The sequence below is a fragment of the Chroicocephalus ridibundus genome, chromosome 3, assembly GCF_963924245.1.
Source record: "Chroicocephalus ridibundus chromosome 3, bChrRid1.1, whole genome shotgun sequence".
NCBI classification, from domain to species: domain Eukaryota; kingdom Metazoa; phylum Chordata; class Aves; order Charadriiformes; family Laridae; genus Chroicocephalus; species Chroicocephalus ridibundus.
Window position 1 is genome coordinate 6,590,476 of NC_086286.1, and position 22,990 is coordinate 6,613,465.

At 42.3% G+C, this 22,990-nt stretch overlaps 1 protein-coding gene across 4 annotated transcripts in view; it reads left to right on the forward strand.

Moving 5' to 3' along the window:
- MACROD2 (mono-ADP ribosylhydrolase 2) overlaps nt 1–22,990 on the forward strand; it is an 893,215-nt gene that overhangs the window by 799,194 nt on the left and 71,031 nt on the right. For all 4 annotated transcript variants that reach the window (XM_063327858.1, XM_063327857.1, XM_063327859.1 and 1 more), the window contains exons 9-10: nt 1,881–1,962; nt 16,300–16,341. In XM_063327858.1, the coding sequence (XP_063183928.1) occupies nt 1,881–1,962; nt 16,300–16,341 (124 nt within the window). The remainder of the gene's footprint in view (nt 1–1,880; nt 1,963–16,299; nt 16,342–22,990) is intronic.

The window sequence follows — 22,990 nt, forward strand, 5'->3', positions numbered from 1 at the left end:
AGCGCTATGCTAAGCCAATTTTCACAATAAATATAATTTAAGCATTTGCTGTCTTCCCTCCTGAAAACACACAATTTAGGTTGGAAGCTCTCATGCAGGTAAAATAAGACATCACTTGCCACCAGTGCTTTATGTTATAAATTTGTGAGTACACAGATGAGTAAGGCTTTTTGGCTTGAGTACTTAACCAGTATTTGGGTTGTTTATTATGTCCCTTGTGAAGAGTAGCTGGTGATACGCTCCAGCATAGCTTTAAGGTCTAGCCTGGTTTGTTTACGAGGGATGCACAGAACAGCTTGTTTCGGTGAACATCATACGAGCAGACAGCAACAGGCAGTTTTCTTGCTCACAAATCTGCCGATACGCTTTCCCGGCCGGCAGTGCCGGCTCAAGCTCTGCCCTGCTGCTTTCTCTCCTGCTCGCAACCTCTTTCTTCCTTAACGCCCACGTAACCTGTGCCTTCAGTCTCATATTTCCTACCTAGTTTGCTCTTTCAGGTTTTGTAGTCGGCTTTGACTCAGAGATATCCTTGTTAGCAACCACTCGCATTTTCCAGCGTAACCAATTATTGCCTGCTCTCGTTCCCGTCTGTATTTTACCAGGCTGCTCCAAAATGAGCTCTAAAATGACGTCCTGAGCTGCTCAGCGTAATGATACCTTTGAAGCCAAGACTTGTACTTTGCTTCGAAGAGGAGCTCTAGCGAAAGGACAGCATTTTCTACTGCAGATATGGGAACGAAGGCATTTTTTTGGAGAGCTTTCCTCCCGCTGGTTTCCCTGCAGAGGGCAGGAGGCTGGAGCTTTTTCTAGCATGTGCAAAGGCACTCTTGAAGAGCTCTGCTACGACAGATCGGCTTATTGCCCGTGCAGACGCGAGGACAGCATAATGCCAGCCAAGATGCTGAATTTCCTATTGCTTGGGCTTCATCCCTTTCTGCTTAAGCTCTCATGTGCTTCAGAGAAAAACTTGATTCGTGGGTTGCGGGCCCTTCAGCTCAGCTGTGGGAGGGCCTTTCTGACTTCCACAGCTTCCTCCTGGGGCTGGGTTTTGGCTGTGGAGGCAATTTGTGCTGGGCTATGCAAACAGATAAAACAAAGGAATAGCAAGGCTAGAGCGAAGTCCAGGGTGGGTGTTTTTCAGTCTTAAAGGCTTTGGAATTCTGTTTGGTTTTTGTTTTGTTTGCCTTTTATTTTGGTTTCTCTTAGAAAAGCCTTTCACATGCAATGATCTCCCAAACAATTTATTTGAAATGATTGGTGGGTGGCGCATACATTATGAGCTGTGGTTTCATTGGTATGCTCGGCCTCCCTAAGTACATGGCATATTAAATGTTTTATTTACCCCGTGTGCTACCTGTCATCTAATCAGCTTTTGTTTTTGCTGCATTCTGCTTGTATTATAGCAAGAGTAAGTGGTTTCATGTAAATTAAAACCGCATGAAACCTTTTAAAGACATTTTAAAATACTAAATGGTTTTGCAAATAGGTTTGTCGGACAAGGATTGGAAAAAGAGCTCTTTGCTTACCCATTTACTCTTTTGTATGCTTATTAGAAGCCCCCCATGTGACTCTTTCATCAAACATTGCATCCCAGTACTCATCTAGAATGCCAAAAGTCATTTATACTGTGCTCAAGAGTGGTTTGCATAAACAGGAGGCAGTTAACAAAGAATACAGTTGCGAGCTGCGATTGCAAATGTTATTTTGTAAATTACAACACAGATGCACAATAAAGTCAAAACATGCATCCCTGTGATGTTTTCTTGCTTGCCTGGAGCATAAAAGTGTGTTGGCTTAAAAGTTTCTTTGCTTTTATTAACTATTACTGCCAATGTTTATGATTGCAATCATTTCACTGTGAACAATTCTGTTTCTTACAGGTGGATCGTATCATCTTCTGCGTATTTTTGGAGGTCGACTACAAAATTTTCAAGAAGAAAATGGGCGAGTTTTTCCCTCTAGGTAAGCGTAGTAATCGAGTGCCATCTGACTTTAAAAAATGATGCAGCAAAAAGACTACAGTTGGCGTCCTTTCTGCTTCCCCCGCTTAAGCCAAATATTAAAATGGGAACTTTCTTTAACGATCAGCTGCGCATAGAGGCTCTGATCCTGGGCAAATGCAGACATTCAAAATTTGTGAACCGGTAAAACTACTTGTGATACTGCTTTTGCAAAATTAAGGCCCGCTTTTTTCTGCTCAGTACAGCTAGTTTCTCCGTTCTCTGCTGTAGCCATATCTCCTCCCAAAACCTGGTACGTGGCACCGGCTTCTTGACTCTGAGAAGAAAATGATTTGCACTCATGTATATAGCTCCTAGCGTATATTGCTTTTCCATGCACTTTGTACATGCTTTGCTCTTTCATTAACGATGCTGGTAGGGTTTCTCTGGGTCTGAAAAGATACCGCAGGGGTTAGAGCCCAGCTGTGTCTGAATGAGAACTTTAAACTTGAGCTGTCCCTGTGCAAGAATGAATGGGAGAAAGATGGCTCTCACCGGAGCACTTGGGAAATGTTAGCCATTCATCTTACATTTCACACAGGAGGTTACTTTTTAAGAATTTTAGAAAACCTGGTGGATAGTAAATTTGTTAATCCCCCTCCCCCCCATGTGCCTGTGATTTATTTTTATTGTATATCATTAGAAATCTGTGTTCAGCTTTTTTATCAACCCTAAGCTTCTCCCATTTTATTTTGTTTTCTATGACATCAGTCCCACGATATGTGACAAGATCCGGATTTTAGTATTTTGTTTTATCACCCATTTCAGAAGTGGCAGTCACTTAAATGCTCCTCACACTGTCTGTCTATCTGGTGGAAAGGGCCGTTGAGTAATAGGAAGCCGAGCTTTTGTGTGTTGTGGGTCTCCATTAATTCTACTGGACTATCTTGTCACAGGAGCTGCAGTGGTTTTTTCCTTTCCTGGTAGTATGGAAATTGGGATGTTTCTGTCTCATCTCACTAGAACAAAGCTTTTTGTAGCTGACTTTGTAATCTCCAGTTTGCAATGATTGGCAGCTGAAACTTAAAGACCTATTGAATAATTCAGGTAGCATAGAATGGTGTCTAACTGCTTAATAGTATTTTTGTCTGGAGCACATTGAACATGCATTTCAAAGACTGCATTTCACGTCTAAGCCGTTCATTGTGTGATGATGGCTTTTTTGGCAGTGTACCCCAACACATAGGATAAAGTGGCACTACCCTGCCTCCTGTTGCTGGGTCTGTCCCTGCCCTTCAGATTAAGCGAGAGCAGACTATCGTGTCAATTTGCCAGCAAATTAGAGTATTAATACTCACCTTAATCATTAACGTCTTTGAAATCACAGATTAAAGCCTGGTGTATTGTTGTTATAAATGTAAAGCTCACTTGGATTTGAAAGCCCAAGAGACAAGGTGATTCAAAGCTGGCAAGCCCAAAGGGGAAAAGAGAGGAAGATGGGAGGTTTATTTATTTGGGGGGGGGGGGGGGGGGGGTGTTCAAAACCTAATATTGTTGGACTCTTTGTCTACAGAGAACCTGTGTGGTTGGGTGTCACATTATATATAAAGACTTGTAATTGCATTACGCCGCATTACAGAGATGATCAGTTTTACCATAGTTTTAAAAGTATGGTTTTTCTTATGCATGGGAAGTTTTTGCAATTTTTTTTTGGCTTGAAATTAAACCCGTGAATTTGATATGTGACCATAGAGAGGTGGTTGTGGTGGGGACCCTCTAAGGTGCTGCAAATCCAGTGGTTTGCAGGTATGTGACTATGTAAAAGGTCGATCCGATGCTTATGCAGACAGCTGTCCAGAGAAGGAGGTTTTAGACCTCAGCAGCTACAATTTGATATAGATTGCTAAAAGATCTTAGGACCCATTTTGATAGGCTCCCTGATGCAATTTTCTCATAACTAATGATTCTGAATACCAGTTTTGATGTGCCTTAATGATGCTGGTTTCCAGAAGGACCTGAGCACCTACTGGCTAGTGAGCTGGAGCTTTAAAAGGAACCATTGTAGCATCTAAAACTTTATCCCTGACTCAGCGAAGGATTTCCTGTGGTTAGGTCAGTAGTCAGTGATTTGGGAGATGTCATTTTAATGTCTTGTATCGCCATGGATGTTTGGTATGCCCTTACAGGAGTCACTTAGATCTTCAACTTGTGAGGAGACAGGGAGAGGCAGGAAAGATACGTGCTACCAAAGTGACTCTCCATTAGTGTCCCTGGAGAAACGATCAGTATCTGGGTCTCTCTCCTGGAGGAGTGCCCTCATGATTAATATACAGTCTCAGGCTTTCTTTGCCATCTTGAATTGACGTTTTTCCGCAGGGTACCACCACTTCAACAGATGTCAGCTGAAGTCAGCCCCGTCTTAAATTGCCTATAGCCTACTGGTGAGAACATCAGCTGAAGGTCTGGATGGTCATCACCAGATGACCATCATGTCTGCTCCTTGTTCCCTTTTTCTGGTCTCTTATGAATTGCCATCTGCATTTAACGTAGTAGACTTTGACAAACTATCAGCAGACTCTCCTACTGCAGGGATATTCCATTTCTCTGGTTTCCTGCACAGAGGACGTAGTCGACATGGCTCTGTGTCAAGGAATTAGCAACTGTCTCTACCTTTGGCAATAATTTCTTGATATTTAGACTGTGGAGGAATTGCCAAAACTGTGGTGGTTTTGGTTTGGCTTTGGGTGAATCTATTAAGGTAGTGAAATGAAAAGTCTTTAAGGATAGTCTTGCCCGAAATTTAAATTGATAGGACAGTATCTGAACACTCACAGGAGAGAATAACACTGAGATATTACTTTAAGCTTAGAGAAGAAACATCGTGACGTTTTTAAAGCGTGTCTTGCATTCAGAAACATTCTGAAATACATCTACTTTAATAGATGTGGACAAAAATGCTTAGAAAGAAGAATATATTCATGGAGTTATATACATAAATAGTTATTACTTTAAACCCGGTGCATTAATAAATCCAAAAAGACATCCAAGTGCTTGAGCTAGTCAAGTGATAATGAAATGAAGCTAGAGTTACACCTCAGTGCATTAGAGTAAGTGGAATATAGATACAGGGAAATTGTTCCATTACTTGAACATATCATTAGGCCTATTTTGCGAGTGGAATGCCAAAGAAATTAGTCGAGTAATAGTACTGATATTAAGACAACTGCCAAGAGCCTTGTCATTTGCAAACTTTAAATATATAGAGGGAAGAGGCAGACTTCTAAGCAATTTTCTATCTTAGGAGTGTAGCAAAGCTGTTCAGTAACAGACCAGTTGTCACAGTCTCAGAATTTCCGATTTAATCTCAGTATTTAATCTCGGTAATCAGTACTGGCCTGTACAGAACCCGAGCCAAAGCCAGCGTGCTCCACTTTATCTTTAACTCAGACTTAGGATCTCATCCTAGTGGTTGTCCAGAGAAGCCTTGGTTTAGAAGGTAAAGGGTCCTGGTCCGCGCCGAATTTTCTGTTGAACCTCTAGGGTTTTGCTGAGAAGTTTATGTATGTCCTGGTAGAAAAAGAGCAAAGATGAAAGACTGTTTCTGTAGAACAACCAACCTTCTGTGCTTAAGATGGATCATGGTTTTAACACATTAGGTGCAGCAAACAGTGATGTGTTTTTTCTTTTTACCAATGGAGTCCTGTCTCCTCGCGGAATGAGATAGCCCAGCCGTTCTCCTTTCAGCTGTGTTGGGAAATTCTCTCTGCTTAATCCAAGAGAATGTCTTGCAAATAAAACATCCTTGCCTGCAGTCCTGGCTCAGATGCGTAGTTCTTACATCGCTGGATTCATTGCTACTAGTGTTATGAGGGAGCTTTCCGGGAAAGGAGCTGATGCTTGTCCCATTTTTTCTCTTGGAATTCATTGTTTCTTCCAACAGAATTCTACATGGAGCCTAGATACTAGGCATTGCTTTTACTTTTATATATATATATATGTATTTGTAAGACTGACCAGGGAGTGGTATAAAAACAGTTCCCCTTGAAAAGCTATATTTACCAACATTTACCTTACAGTGATACGTACTTCTGGGATGCTATTCATAGGAGTAAAATTAAGCGTATTGGTAAACAGTTGCCAGCTGGAGACAGAGATACCTTTTTTTTCTCTCGTGTATACTGTGTATACCTAGCTACTTCCCATGTCAGATAGGTAATCTTGTAAGGACCTTTGGCAAATGCTTATTTTTCATGGCGGCTGTTGTATATTATGAAAGGTTTATCTTAAGTTGCAATGCTTAAAGTATTTCTAGATCTACCACCTGTTATCAGTGGATTGGAGAGGGGATCATTTTTTCTGAAAATGTTCTTCAGACAAAAGTAATGTTATAAAGGGTATGTACTGTGAAGCGGCGGCATTCAAGGTTATATTACATTCTTACTACTTGAAACAGAGTAACAAAATTACTTCACTAAAGCATCCCTAAAATTGTTAGAGAGAGGACAGGTTTGCACTTTTATTAGACCAATTGATAGATGGAAGATGCAGGCTTTTAGACTCCGTGTCCTTTCAGAGCTAATGAAAGGATGCTGAGCCCAAGAGCTTGTTCTTTTTTTTTTTTTTTTTTTTTTTGAGCCGTCTCAGTTGGTGTTAGGAAAAAGAGAGAGAAATTGCTTCATCTTCAATAAATTTTTCTCTCCCTCGATTCCAGGTTATGACATTTAATGCATTTTCTTCTTTTATCCTGGTTGACAAAAATACTGTCCCCCCTACCCGAAGCATATGGATAAGAGCTACTGTCTTATATTAGTCCTCTTGTTACTTCAGGAGGATGCATAGCGTCCTAGTTGCGCATAAAAGTGCAAATATATTACAATTACAGAGGAAATTCATTGTTAAGAGATCTACCAGGCTTGGAATCAAATTGGAAACTGTCTAAATGGCTGAATGAAGGGCTTTGTATTAAAAAGGCACATCCCTGCACTAATACGTGAGTGAACTCTTAAGCAGAGATTGTAATTTCTGTACTGGTATTGAGAAGCATTGCCCTCTTCGCTTAACATGGCAGACTTCACTGGGGCTGAAGCGGTCCTCGGTGTGCGCAAAGGAAGCATAAGTTAGCCCTTAGTAAGTAATTCTGTATCAAATGGGTAATTCGTTTGATAAATTTAGCCTCTTTATTTGCATTTGCAGTGTTCATGAGGCGATTCGTTTCCTTAATTCATCGCCTGAATGTATTCCACAAAATATTTTTCATGGGCTTTATTTTACTACGTGGATAAGTGCCAAGCGGTTTACTGGAAGTACCCGATATCCTTTATCTGAAATTTCACCTGGGTAGTGATTTGCCTCGTAAGTCACGAAGCTCTGTTTGTTCTGACCAGTTCAGGCAGGCGTGCAAAGGCCACCGGGGCTTGGAGCCCCCCAAAAACAGATGCTAGGGAGTAAGATTTGGGGGAGTTTGAAATCCCTCTGCCATTCTCCCCTGATCAATGAGGGCCGCCCTGAAGGTTTTGGTTGCAGCTACTTTTCCTGTCTCCATGCAGATTTTTTCAGGTTGTCGTGTTCACAGCTGATAACCGCCTGTGTTTTCACAGGTTTAAACTGGAGGCAGTCAGACTGTCATCTCCCTTTCTTCACTGCTTTCCCCCACAAAGCTTTCAAGGCACCGTGGATGGGCTGGGTCCCTGCCAATGACACGGAGCCTAAACTTGCGTCCAGACACCTGCTGTGGGTACACGAACACGTCTGGGGCTGAGCAGAAGCTGGGACAGAGCTGAAGTGACCAGCCACAGCAGCAGCAGATTGGGATGTGGTGTCACAGTCCTTGGCCTGCACCCTGGTTATGGGCAGGATCACCTGCAACCCGGGCCTGTTGGCTGGAAGGAGCAAAACGAGTCCCATTTCCCTGATGCCACAGCTCTGATGGAGCTGCAGTCCCTGCTGTTGCATTGGGATGCTCAGGGGACCCTCTGGTTTCTCTGGCTTGTGAGACTTTTGACTTGTCACTTGGAAATCCTGCTTGGCTTTTCAAATGGTGAATGTGCAATGAGATGGTGTGTGAGCACGTATCCCTTTCCTTTCCAGGGCTACGTATCAAGCAATTGAGAGTGTACCGGTGGCACACTGACAATTTCACATGGGTGCAAAGTGCTCTCTCCGCCCCTTTGAGCTGTCTTTATAATGGAGGATGTCATCCTCAGATGGCTTCTGCAGGACCCCTTGCTGAAGAACTTAATTCAAAGCAGCTGGGGAGAAGCACAACCCCACTGTTTCCCATGATGGATCCTTGTCCCTCAGCAGCAGAGGCTTCAAAGGAAGACTACCCATATGGGGAGCTGGAGGAGCCTGTGCACCGGACTAGGATGTTGGCTTTGCTTTCTAGTTCGCTCACAGCACCAACAGACCCTGATAAAAGTACACTCCAATGTAAATAGGATGCCATAAAAATTGCTTTCAGTCCAAAAGTTTAATATAGCCGTAATGCTTAAAGACCTGTCCATTTCAAAATTTGTCTGAAACAACTCACCTCGTAAAATCTCAAGCTAACTAAAAGCTAAAGGTGTTCGTAAAACCGCGAAGCAAAATTTTTCTATGGCTTTTTGTCTTCATTTGCCAAGGCAATGACTGTGCCAGTCCTACCACTCACTGGGGTTGTCTGTCTTAGCCCCTTTTGCCGGTGTCTCAATGCGGTGCAGGAGGATGAACAAGCAGCAGCTCAGGAGCGGTGCTTGGGAGGCAGAGTATGTAATTGATGGCTCGGGTACTGTTTTCAGCAGATCAAGAGATATGCAGATCAAGAGAGGGTTCCTAGCAGTTTCTAAAATGGCAGTGGGTTTCCACTACCTAGTAAAATGTTAATGGGCAGTTTCCTGCTTCAGTTTGAATCGTAATAAAACTTCCTAGTACGATCCCTTCTGAATTATTTTCTGGCTGACTGCTGAGAGAGCATTGCTCTAGACTTTGGCTGTGTCTTGCAAGTGTTGGTCGCCCCAAAATTCGGGCTTAGATCCTCTGGTTGTACATGGTTTGACAGAGGCTTGTGATATTGGCTGCTATACGGCCTGGAAAATTGTTTGCCTCCTCATTCCTGATGCTCCAAGCAGCACCACTGCTCAGAGCATGGACAGACAATGGGACCGTAACAAGATGCTCCAGTGGCATCTCGTAGACATTTTCTTTGTCTCCTTTTGTGAGACTGAGGATGGAGCCTGCAGTCAGCCCAGAAGTCAGGGGAAATGGCTGTTTCTATGTATTTGTCCACTCTCTCCAAATCCCTGAGCTCCCCAGCCTGGGTAAGGGCTGCGTTGAAACAGTGAAGTGGCAGGCGATGAGGATGCCCTTGAAGGCACGACGGGGGTCATGCAGAGGCAAGGACCAGGCTGCTGTGTGTGTTATCAGCGTGGGAGAGCCCAGGGAAGATGACGAGTGCGGTAATTAGAAAGGTGAATATGGAGCAATCATTTACCATCTCTTGTAACGCAAGAAGCGTAAGGTGTCCCAGGAAATGATGAATCGGGATGAAAACAAGCAAAAGGAAGTAGTTTTTCACCCAACGCGTAGTTAGGGTATGAGAGTGCTTGCTATGAGGTGCTGTGGAGCCTGTAGGTCTTAAATATAGTTAAAAACAGGATTAGCTCAACCAAAAGAGGACTGGTCCAACAGTGGCTATTAATCACCGCAGTCTGTACATAACCTTAGGACTGAGGGAGAGACTGATAGGGGGAGGGAAATGTATTGCTGTTCTGTTCTGTACTCAGTCCTTCACACACGGGTGCCTGGCACCAGAAGGTGAACAAGCAGAAGCTTTTTCTGTGTAATACCTTACGTGAATACATCTTTGATCAGGGATCTTTTCTTCCTGCTGTGTCGCGTATTGTGGCATCCCATGTAAAGCATTCCAAATGCTTTTTATGTCATGCTCAAAAATATCCTGTCCTATCTGGTCGCTGACACTGAGTCACTTCATGTGCTCGAGTGCTTCTAATTGCAAAGGATGCAGTTAAATTTGCGTTTGTCTCATTTGATTGCCTCTGCCTTAGGTTGCTGATGAGATTTTGCTAGAAGCTTGTATTTAGAAATGTGTCGCCACATGCAAAACATACCATTTTGTGTGTGACTACTACATTAGCATACATATGGGTGAGAAATCCACTTTAACACTTGTGTAAACAAAACTTGGTTGTTTTCAGTATTTTAGGGCAGGGAGGAAATAAGGAAGTTTTGCAATAAATTTTTTTTTTCTTTTAAACTGATGTATATTTTCCCAAGGAGCGCCTCATTCCTTTTGTGTAAGGTAGAAGCATCCGCGAAAGAGAAATCCAAATCTGATCCTGGCTGTGAGCACCATTTCCCGCACTGGAACAATGTTGTCCAGTTCACTCGCAGTGGGAGCGGCAGCTAACGCGTAGCCTTTATATGCAGCTGAGGCTCGTGTGGGTATATGTATTTTACAGCAGATCAAGTGATACGGTACATAAAAGAAGCCATCGATGTGGCGACAAAAAAAAACCCAGCGCCTAACTTCTTAGGAGGTTGGTACTAAGGATTTCTATTTGATACGGCTTCAAAAGCTACAAACACATTTTACATTCAGCGAGACTCCGGTGTTGTGGGACTGGTGTAACTAAGCAACACGGGAAGAAAAACTGCACCAGTGCTGCAGTAAGGCCAGGATGTACAGAGTGTATCAGTGGAAGTTTCTTTATAATCAGACTAAAAAATTTGATTAAACTCGCTTAGTGTCAGATGGAGGTTTATATCGTCCCTATTGCTCTGTATGCAGGATTGTATGATTAAAGGATACAAATGTTCAGAACCAAAAGAAGTCCCATTTCTTTTTCCAAAGCAGAAAAACGTGCTTTTTTTTGTGAAGGATCTTTTTGGTTTTCCTTTTTCTTTTTTTCTTCTTCCTCTTAGAAGCACTGAGGACGAGGGAAAAGCTTTATGGAAAATATAATTTATTACAAGTAGATGTGAAAAGAGTCAGGCCTGGGTTTAGTTGATCTCATCTGGCAGAGATTTCGAAATCTGCTTTTCCTCAAAGAAAACGTTCCCTTCTCTGCTGTTGGTCAGTCTGTTGTATTCTCCCAGTGGAGAGCTGAGTTGGAGGGATCAGAGCAACCCAAAGAGCCCTTGAGCTCCTTGGTTATTGTGAGCCTCATGTGTGTGTTTAGGCTTCACCGAATCCTGTGGTGTTCTCGTGTGGTTTACTATGCTACAAAAATGTTGACATAGAGCCTGTACGCTATTGTGAAGTTCCTCTTGGGTAGTAGCAGGGGTCATAAGCAATCAAAAAGTGATCTTTTCAGTTACTAACGATTGAAAATGGATGTGAGATGCATGATTAGAAAACTCCCTAAGGATGTTAAGATGATCACATAGATAAGTGGCTGAAGCTTTGGGACAAAGCTTTGGGAAGACAAGCGTGGTAGAGAGAAATGTGGAGACCGAGAACTCTCTTAGTCCTTTCGAGCCCTGGAAACCTGATATTATCATGGTTTAGACAGTTTGCATCAGGCAGGTACGCTGGCCCGCGCTCCCACCCACTCCCAGATTGGACTTGAGAAGCTTTTTGTTTGAGCAAGCAGAGGCCACCCCAAAACAGGATCAGTTTTCCTCAATGTTGCGAGACTGTTGTGCCGCACATCCTCTGTTCTTCTAGTGGAAACTGTACAGGCAGATGATGGAATACCTGCTAGGCAAATGCTTGAGGGCAGGAACTTTGTCAGCTGGACAGCTGGTTTTGTATAGCAAATAAGCTCACCAGGATGGCTGCAGCTGTCGGTGCTGAAAGGTTTTGTGGTTGCTTTTTTGGTTTGCGCTTCTCTTCAGGCATCAGTAGTATGAACACCAACTTGTCCCTTCAACCTTCTGTACAGCTCATTGCTCTGTTTGCCAGTGCCGTGTGTGTACAGGCTGCAGAGGGGAGGCTGGTCCGGCCCCACCGTGCCCTCCAAGCCCCTGGTTATGTGCATAGAATCACAGAATTGCCCGGGTTGGAAGGGACCTTTCAGATCATTGAGTCCAACCATCAACCTAACTCTGACAAAAACCCATCGCTAAACCGTATCTCTAAGCACTATGTCTACCCGTCTATTTTAAATACCTCCAGGGGATGGTGCCTCAACCACTTCCCTGGGCAGCTTGTTCCAACCCTTAATAACCCTTTCAGTGTAAAAATGTTTCCTGATATCCAGTCTAAAGCTCCCCTGGCACAACTTGAGGGCGGTTCCTCTTGTCCTATTGCCTGTTACTTTGGAGAAGAGACCAACCCCCCGCCCTTGCAACAACCTCCTTTCGGGTAGCTGCAGAGAGCGAGAAGGTCTCCCCTCAGCCTTCTTTTCCCCAGGCTGAACACCCCCAGCTCCCTCAGCCGCTCCTCACAAGACTCGTGCTCCAGACCCCTCACCAGCCTCAGTACGTGGAGCCGCGCTTGCAAGGAGGAGCAGGCTGAGACACGTGGGTAGGCTGGAAATAAGGAAATGCCTGGCAATCAGGAAACAGCAGAAAATGCTTGAGAAAAGGAGCAAATCCTGAAGGATGAGACAAGCTGAGGAAAGGTTAGAGGAAGGCAGGGAGGAGCTAGCAGCATGCAGTGCTGTTGGGGGAGCGCCGGCAGCCCGGGATGCAGACCCTGAATGCAGATGAAACAGCAGCCTCCTGCAACAGAGAGCTGGCTCTCGTGTAAGGGCTCTTCAACGCATACACGGTTAAAAATAAAAGGTGTTTGTATAGCGTTGACTCTCCACGTGCTAACATGAAGAAGAATGCAAATAGAAGCGTGAGCAACAAGGAGGAGGCGGTTTAATGGCTTTGGGGATTAGCAGCAGTATTTAGAGCCTTTCACCTCTCTGTTCCTAACATAAATCTTAACACAGATTGATGGTTTTAGCCATCTGGCTTGTGTTTGCTTGTATGCAACAATCGGTGAGCCAGAGAAAGAACCTGACCAGCAAGGCAAAAGGAAAAAAAAAAAGTATATGACAGAAGAAGGCATCTTCTCCAGTGTCAGTGAGAGCAGGTATGGTGCAATTATTCTGTTTCAGAGGGCTCAGCAGGTAACAAGGGAGAGGGAAATGGAAGAGTAAGAGGCATCACTTGGTACATGACTCTGCCAGGGAACCTGTGACTTACACAAATGTGCGTGCTCTGAGCATCTTGCTCTCAAATGCAAAGCTCTGTGATCTTGAGAGATATAGTTACCCCAGATGGCATGAGTGTTAGAGGGCGAGTTTCAGTCATAGGTTGACTCTCAACTGTAAATTATTTTGTGCTTGACTGGAAACTGTTGTCCCATACATCACAGATCTAATACCTTAATTTTATACACTAGAGTCCAATTTATAAGCTGGAAAACTTTGCGCTCTCAACCACATGGCACATTTTGGATTAGACGGCTTCCTTGTATTCTAAGCCTTCTAAATAATGATGCGAGTTTTCTTGGGGGTGGACTGACCCTTGCAGGGAGTCACTGTCAGTTTTCTTCTCACACCAGGCTGCAAGGTCTGTCATTCCTTTTCCAGCAAGGTCATCTTGGTAGAGCTTCCCAAAATCCAGGGCTTTAATGGGGAAGCCATGGGAAAGGTCACTGTTCTTCTTCTGTAGACAGAAGAGTAACCAAGAGTTGGAACATGCATGCACACACTGTAACGTGTTTTCCCAGTCAATTATTTTTAATTATTTTTCAACAGTTCTTGAGTAAAGGTGAGAGTTACAGAGGACCTTGCCTCAGGTGTTTCAAATGGGGGAGCTTGGGCAAGAAATATTAACAGGATGTCGTTAAGGAAATGTTAACTGGTCTCACAGATTCACTCTTGGGTTCTCCTGTGTTTTTACTCAACTTTTGCTCTGGGATTGACTGTGGTACGTATTTCAAACCAAAGCAGACCTCTAGAAGGCTTCTTCTAGATGCAGTAAAAAAATATATAGGGAACATTAAAAAAAACAAGCAAACAAACAAAACAACCCGAACCCTAGGTATTGCAAATATAGTTTATAGCAGTCTTGGCGCTGTTTTTCCTTTATATTAGGCATGTAGAGCCTAGAGTAAAAAATATTTTTACTTGCTTTTCCTTCTTCAGAACCAGTAACCAAGAAACTGCCTGTAATATGTTTTTTTTTGGGGGGGGGGGGAAATGAATGAATTCGGGATATTGATTTCTAAAACACTGGTTTTTATCTCAAATAGTTTTGTTTGCACATGGAGCTCTGTCAACTAAACATGGTGTTTGTCAGTTCAGCCAGCCACACCAAGGTCGGTGAAAGAGCCTGCTTTATATTTGACAGGGACTTCCACCAGATGCGTTAATAGTGTGAGAGTAAGAATTACAGGCACGTGAAGCGAGCGGGGAGTGCTGTGTGCCACGCTGAAACTCAGATTCAGATCTAGATGGGGGCAGAATTTTCAAAGGCACCACAATGACATAGGGATCATGTCACCAAGCTCCCGTTTTCAGAACTGACGTAAGGACTTTACTGTCTCTCGGTGAGACTTACGTTCCTTTTCCCAGAAAAAAAAAAAAAACGGCCTTCAATTCACAATTAATTCACAAAAGCAGTCTTTACCTCTTCATAATTATATTGCATAATGACTTCACTACATTTCAATAACATCAGATTTCTTGTCTGTGTCCATTATCACCAGCTTAGAAGCTATTCTGTTGCTTTGGGAATTTCAAATTCCAAGCCACTTGCAGAACTATAATTAAGAACTTCTGCAGAAAACCAGGTGATATAAGTATGTTAAGATATTATATTCTGCTGATTTAGTGTCAAGTCTTAGATTAATTTTAAATTTTATCACAATGGTTTCATTATAAACTCTTCCATGGAAAGAACATGTTATTGGAAGCTGAATAATTAATAATCTCTGTGTTACCCAAATGTTTTCCGACTGGTTTGTTGAAAAATGTCAGGACTCCAGTTGAAAATCCTGGCTCTGTTGAAGTCAATGGCAGAATTCCCATTGGCTTTAACAAGACTTTTCATTTTCTTATCTCAAAAATTACTTGTCAAAGCTGCTTAAAGTTTCTGTGTACAAATTTGTATTTGTACAGTCAGGGTCCTCGTACCTTTTTGATCTCCAGAACAACTGTTTGCAGAATAAGGAGAAAGGAAATAAAATGTTCTGATCTTTTGGGCCCGACTAAAGTGTACTCAAGAGAAACGTAACCTGCTGTCGTCTAGTGGCTTCTGAAAGTCCTGCCCTCCAGATCACGTCTGAATGAGATGGAAGGGGGAGGCAGATGGATACAGATCCATCTACTGTAGGTTCACAAGCATCCATGAAAGTTCTCACGCTTGTGGCTTTAGTGCTTGTAGCAAACACAATTCCCAGTGGAGGCCTCTAATATTAACCAATTGTTCTGTTCTCATACTATGTCAAATAAAGTTTCAGGCTCCAAATCTTGATGAAAGCAGAGCTTAATCCTCATAGCGTGTATTACAGCGTTTGGATCTCAGTGGAGTTTATAGTGTAAAGATCTGACCCTGTAAATTAGGACCTAAATACTACTGTTAGTTTCTGTTACCATAGTATTGCAAGACTTCTTTGGGTTCAAATGTTCCTCATAATATGCACGTATGCAAGTTCGAAAGATGTTAAGCTTTAGACAGAAATTGTAGGCTTGCTACAGAATTTGCACGTGCCCAAATCCATTTAAAAGAGCGTAAATGGAGTCTATATGACATTAACCAGTTGACATGAACTTCTGTGGTCAGTGAGCTCTCCGTTAGATGATTAAGGCTCTGGAACGTTCAATTACCTAGATGTTAACTAAGGCTGATAATTTTTTTTTTCCTCATCGAAACAACTTGTAGGAAGAAATTCTTTTGTTACTGAAGTGCATCTTTTTGCATAAAGAATCTGCTTTCTTTCATATATCATCTTAATAATGACAATTGTTCAATTCTTGGCTAGCCCAAGTTTGGTCTTAAACCAAAGTCACGTCTGGCAAATTTATAGCAACTTCTTTATGTGGTACAATTTCTGGATAACTAGTTCTCTCCTTAACATAGCCAGCTGTTCCTGGCAAACAAAGCAAACTGTGAAACTTGACAAGGAAACCCAAAACTCTGGTAGAAAAGAGAATGCAATTTCATTTCATACAAGTCATAATTTGCCGAATTCTGTAAACTTTGCACAGTTTTATTCCCTGTCTTTATTCCCTGCATTTGCTGTATCTGGTAGTAGCAGATTAGTATCAAAACCTTCTTTTCCCATCCACCTCCAGATTTCACTGCAAAATGTTAAATGGGAGGAGGCAAACTAAGAAAGGGCAATTTGAAACATGGAATATTTCGTTTTAGATGTTTTCTGGTATTCTTATTAATCATTTTCTTTCTATTTTTTTGACAGATGATGCTAATGAAGAAGGGGCTGAGCTGAGTGGAGAGACAGGTGAGTAAACAATATTTTATGCTAAAATATATCACTTCTCTGAAGCATCAACCGAACTGAAAGAATTCTTGAAACTAATTGCCTTCGTAGTGATAAGCAGTGCCAATCATTTATTGCCAATGTTACGACAGTCATCTCTGTGTTTTAACATAATGTAGGGTAAACCATCCCTGATACTAAATAGCACATGGTAAGAATGGCTGAGATTACCTTTTTAATGTCATCGTCTGTTATGAGCCTCTGGGTGATACTCGGTTGCTTTTTATTAATAACTAGTTTGAATGTGAATAGGAAATAATTAAAATTCTGTAGTCTCTTTGTCTGTAAAAAGGTGTGAATACAGCAATTCTAGAGTCATTTGCAATTCTGATTAGTGGCCATGGTTTGTTTGCGATGAAAATGGTAGCAAAACTCTCCCCCAAACTCTTAAATTCAATGGACTTGATTGGACAATATTTCACAGGACTTTTTTCGTGGCCCATCTAGTATGCTGTTTAAAACAAGTGCCAATGTTTAGGATTTGTGGATATGTGTGGATAGACTTGAAATGGAAATGACTGATAGGTATAAAAGAAAGAAAGGCCTGAGGAGAACAAGAAAAGGAGAGGACAGAGGATCAGGTATCTCTCATGAGGACAAAAGCTTCTAGTGAGAAGACTTCTGCTAGGGTTTTTTTGTAGAGAGCTTCATCCATGTAATCTTCTTGGTCAGGATTTTTGTAACAGGCTTTTGCCACAGCACCCTGGGTTACTTTACCTGCTGACGTTCACCTGGAGGTTCTCATAGAATCATAGGGTTGGAAGGGACCTCTGGAGATCATCTAGTCCAACCCCCCTGCCAGAGCAGGGTCACCTAGAGCAGGTTACACAGGAATGTGTCCAGGTGGGGTTTGAATGTCTCCAGAGTTGGAGACTCCACCACCTCTCTGGTGGTTCACTCTGGTGTTCCAGTGCTCTGCCACCCTCAAAGTAAAGAAGTTCCGCCTCGTGTTTAGGTGGAACTTCCTATGCTCGAGTTTGTGCCCGTTACCTCTTGTCCTGTCACTGAGCACCACTGAAAAGAGCCTGGCCCCATCCTTCTGACACCTACCCTTTAAGTATTTATAAGTGTTGATAAGGTCCCCCCTCAGCCGTCTTTTTTCCAGACTGAAGAGACCCAAATCCCTCAGCCTTTCCTCATAAGAGAGGTGTTCCAGTCCCCTAATCATCTTTGTAGCCCTTTGCTGCACCCTCTCCAGCAGTTCCCTGTCCCTCTTGAACCGGGGAGCCCAGAACTGGACACAGTACTCCAGGTGCGGCCTCACCAAGGCAGAGTAGAGGGGGAGGATGACCTCCCTTGACCTGCTGGCCGCACTCTTCTTGATGCACCCCAGGATGCCATTGGCCTTCTTGGCCACGAGGGCACATTGCTGGCTCATGGTCATCCGTCAGGACTCCCAGGTCTCTTTCCACTGAGCTGCTCTCCAGCAGGTCAGCCCCCAACCTGTACTGGTGCATGGGGTTATTCCTCCCCAGGTGCAGCACCCTACACTTGCCCTTGTTGAGTTTCATAAGGTTCCTCTTTGCCCAGATCTCCAGCCTGTCCAGGTCTCTCTGTATGGTGGCACAGCCTTCCGGTGTGTCAGCCACTCCCCCCCAGCTTTGTGTCATCAGCAAACTTGCTGAGGGTGCACTCTGTCCTATTCTCAGTTGACTATTCTCAGTGGACATCTCAGTGTCCGCTATTTTCAGTGGACATCTCCTGTTCTGTAAGAGACTTGTGTGCAGCGAAGGATCTCCTTTTACATGCAGGGTAGCTCCCCCTACTCTTCTTCTCTGCCTCTCCTTCCTAACCAGCTAGTACCCATCCGTGACACTGCACCAGGCGCGTGCACCGTCCCCCGGGTCTCTGTGACCCAGATCCCATCGTAGCCCAGTGACTCTGCAGGAGCTTCCAGTTCTTCTCTTTATGAAAAGATGCAGGATCAGAAAGGAGAGCCACATGAAGAAAGGCAGAGATATACCGGCCAGAAAACAGAGGTAAAAGCTTTTGAAGCAGTGTGTTGGTTGCTTAAATTGGCAAGATTGTCCTAAAGACAAATGGATTATGAAGGTTTATGCAACCAGTTAATTAGCTTAGAAATTAGAAATACTTGAAGAATGGTGTATATGCATAGATGTGAAAACATGGGTATACGCGGCTAGATATGTGTTACACTGACGGATTAGCGCATTCTTTTATGGCTGTTCTGGCCTCTTGATTTTATTACGTATAATTATAATTACTTTTCCGTGTCAAGATTACTGGATAGGAACTTTTAGAAATTTTAATACAATTAGTGTGATTGATATAGTTGTACATACATACGTAAAAGTAGAAAAATAAAGACCGTCATTATACAACAAACATTTGCCAAAGATTATCGTACAGTTCAATTTGCAGTATTCACGTAATGTTTCCAATTTCATTTTTTACAGTTATCATGGCATGTATATCTTTATAAGCCAAATTATTTTACATTTTTTGTCTTGTTGCTTTTATGGAGATTATGCAAATTACATTTTATTTATTTTTTTTAAAGCATTTTAAATTAGAATTAAAAGGAAGTGCATTACCACTTAATAGCCAGTCTCTTCTTTCTTCCCTTATATCCTTCACAGCTTCATTAATTTAGGTGAAGCTACATAGCTGCTCTGGGAAATTATCACTGAATTAAGTCATTTGAGGAAGATATTTCCCTGCCTGCCTGTTTCTTTGTGCAAGTGAGGTAGATGAGATCATAGCTGCCCTGACAGGTTTGCCTGTAGGGTGCTACGAGCTTCAACAGCACGTACTTGGATATTTCTTTGTCACTTGGAGATATTTTGGGCATCAGTGCATTGATTGCCAGCAATCAATATCTACATGGCTAAAGAGAAGTACATTTTGTATATCTGCTCCAGTAATGGGGCAGATATACAAAAGGTATGCCCTTTTGACCTATTTGTATGTGGACCTTTTAATGGTTGTAGGAGGCGTTTGTGGGAACTGTAAATACACAGATTTTTATGAATTGAAGGGTGTTTGCTTTTTACTGCTCTAAGGGAAAAATAGAGTAGCAACTTCTAGTCGCCACTTCAAGATACTAGTTGAATAATCATTCTTCATTCCGCTTGACTTCATGGGTCATGACTGCAGCAGATGGAGCCAGCAGTTGGCACCAGTATTGATGACCCTGGTTTTTTGAGCTGTCTATATCCAATGTGCTTTGGGGTTATTTCTCCCATCCTGTCCTTAATAAAAATAAGTAAAATTTAAAAAAGGGGGGAAAAAAGAAATGTTGGATTCCTGGAGAGCACATGTTGCAGACTACGCACATGCGTAGAACCTTTGGCAGAGATTCACGTATTCTAAATTTGTCCTAAAATCCCCTGCCTCCAACTTCCTATTGGCTAGGTGTTTCTGAGGGCCAATATCAAACCAAGAGAAAACACGTAGAAGTACAGGGACACAAATGAGATGTAGACTCATTGTATCTGCACCCATTTCCATTTGAAGAATGTAGTAGAATAAGGTGCAGGTTACAGAATCGCTCCTAATTTAAACCTGGTGGCAAGATTAGAGGAAAAAACCTGGTCCTGGTCTGGTGTCAGCTGAAATCAGTGGGAATATGTCCATCGACTTCAGCGCACACCAGATTAGGCCTTGGGAACAGCTAGAGAATTAGCTGGGAGTAAGGACTAACAGATGACCAAATGCGTGTATTATTGAGTGATGGATACGTTATGAAAGTAATCTGTCTTGCGTTTCTGCCACCCTGAAGTGCAAATATCTCGTTACACACAGAAAGGCCTTACTTTCTATGATGTCTCTTCAAAATAAATAAGGGAATATCTTAATTACTTCTGCCAGATAATCTCCATTAATATCTACATTAATACTATAAAATCAACAAGCATGAATGATCATTTTAGCCAGTTAATCACGTAACGTCACCGCATGTATTGGATGTACTAGAAGAAGAAAAACATTTAAAAATAAAAGTAACCTGCTTTTATGAAATGCACACGCTCAAGACCACTCTTTTAATGGCATTTGACTCGTGGGATTTTAACCCATTAGCTTGTTATTCTGGATGCTGTATCTTGTAGCAGCTGCTGACTTAACGGCACCATTTAGTGCAAAGCGCTTTGATGTTATCATATGTCATAGGGCTTGCTGTTAGAATGGCTTGAGTCAAAAGGGCAGATATAGTAATAGCGGGTACGGACCTGTGCAGTTCTACAGCTCAGCTTTCCTTTATGAATGATTTCCTACACACGCAAAGAGAAGACCAGATGACCTAATATTCTTGTCTACCTTTACCTTCAGCGATTTAACACTGCAGAGTCATGAGGCTTAATGTTTTAAGCTCCATTAAGGGAAGATTATTCTAAACTTTAACTTCTGAAGGACTTCGCTTTTATACCCGTAGGTTCACATAGCCATGCACAGAAGCGTGCAAAATAAGCCCTAATACTGCCATAATTGTGTGCGCAGTTGCAGTGATTGCACGTGGAAATTATAGAAGCATGTGCTATTATGAGAAGCGTGCGCCAGATTCCTACACAATAGTATTGCATTATTATGCATTGACATAAGTTAATTCTCTTACCATTCAAAAATAATAAAAAAAAACAGAAACACACAGAAAAAGAGTTTCAGTTCTGAATCTATATTATCCCTCAACTTGTTCAGCTTCACTCTCCACCTGGTACCAGAACCTTTTGACCTCACCTCTATGAATGTTGCCACGCTACTGTTTCTCATTTCTCATCTATTAGTTGTTCGTAATAAACGACCTGCTGGTTATCCCTTTTCTATCCTGAGTATCCTAATTAACCACCTATTTGTTACTTCAGAAGCCACAGGCAGCTAGGATGGCAGGAGGAAGGATCTCGTTCATGCTAAGGAGCAAGCCCTATTATAAACAATGCTGTATAAATACAGGATTTCTTTGTATGTTCCACTGTGTGAACACTGTTATACTTGGCCACTTTTTTGGGGGGGGAGACGTTCTCTTTTTTTCTGAGATGAAAGTAGCAATCACTTGTAACCAGGGAGATTTGGAAGTGTCGAGGGATTTGGGGAATAGCTTACTTGGAGACACACCGTGAGATTTAAGTGGCTTGTTGACCCTCTGAATTAGCCTATAAAGAAGAATCATTTCTCCCAGTGTTAGAGCTCAGAAGCCTTTTTGCACAGATGATCACGATTAGAAAAGCTTTTAATACAATCAATTCAGACACCTGTCTAGGTGTGCTGTTTTTAAACAGAAATGTGCAGGCAACATTTCTGTAGTATTTGGCTAACTGTTCTGAAAGACGTACATACTGTTGGAGAGCAGAAAGGGTTAAGAGTTGTATTTTGACCGTAATAAAAAGACATTATTTTGAAGCCTGCACAAATTCTTTTCTGTCTCTGGAATGAGGGAAATCTGCTAAAAAGCAGTGAAATTGTGATTGAAATCTTGTTCTCCTGGGGCAGTGCCTCTACATCCTTTTGTGAGCATTTTAAGGTTCTTCATAGAGTGCAAAAAGATCATTTCTTTTGAGATGGTAACAGTTCTGACTTCTCTGAATGTGAGCCTCCTCCCGCTCTGTCTTTGTGCTGTCAATTAAGATGTTGGTTATATTATCTAATGTATTCAGATACTCCTGAAAGACCTGGCTGGACATTTGCACTTAAACTTGATTGACATTTGACTTGTGGGACTGGAGGAAGCCTCACAGATTGGTTAGATGATAAAATTCATCACTAGAGGGGTGAGTGTTGATTGAAACACTCCTATTGATTCGCTTCCCTGATGTGAATCATTGTCAACCAAAAAAGGAAACATAGCAGGTAGTTCAGAGTGGCATTAGAACCAAAGAAGCCATACATCACTATGGTCCACTATAAATATTCAAGTTATTTTTTAAAAGAATGGAAGAGTGTTGGCAGGAATCAACCCTTAAAAGCCTGGTTATTTTCAGGATCTCTTTTTTGGATTGAAGTTCTTGTTGAACTCTGTCACCGTTGCTCCTGAGTAACCCCTTTAAAGGGTTGAAAAAGCATGTCTTTATTTGGTGGGGTTTGTCCTTATTTTTCCCCACAGTATTTCTTGTGGTTACTCCTACGTTCTCACCACTCCAGAAATAAATTCATCTTAGCACTTGAAAACTCTTGTTTTCCTGAAAATATTGTATTTGAATTTCAAATTCCGATGAGCAAATGCGATGACATGACACACGACATGTCCTCTGTTAAGGGCTGTCAGGAAAGTTCTACCTCCTGATCCTAAGCCAAACCTCAAAGCGTGTTCTGCTTTGCAGTAACGCCCTATATTTACTGATCGCTAAGGGCCCTTCACGCTCTGAACTATATGGAATTCTGCAATGAAAAAGAAATTCCATTCTAGAAGAAATTTTTAAGAACAATATTCAGTTTGGCTTTTTGGGGGGGTAATGCTCATTCCTTAAAATTGCGCAAGTGAGATGGGGTTTAATTACTCAAATACAGATCTCCATTTTGCAATTGTTGTTGCCATTTTGAGCTATTGCTTGATATACGTTCCTGCCGGCTTCCCAATCCGTGGCTCTTCTTTATTTTTGGACGTAAGTACAGTAGAATAACCAGTTTCCCAGGAGAGCGGGCAGGGAACGTTTCTGAG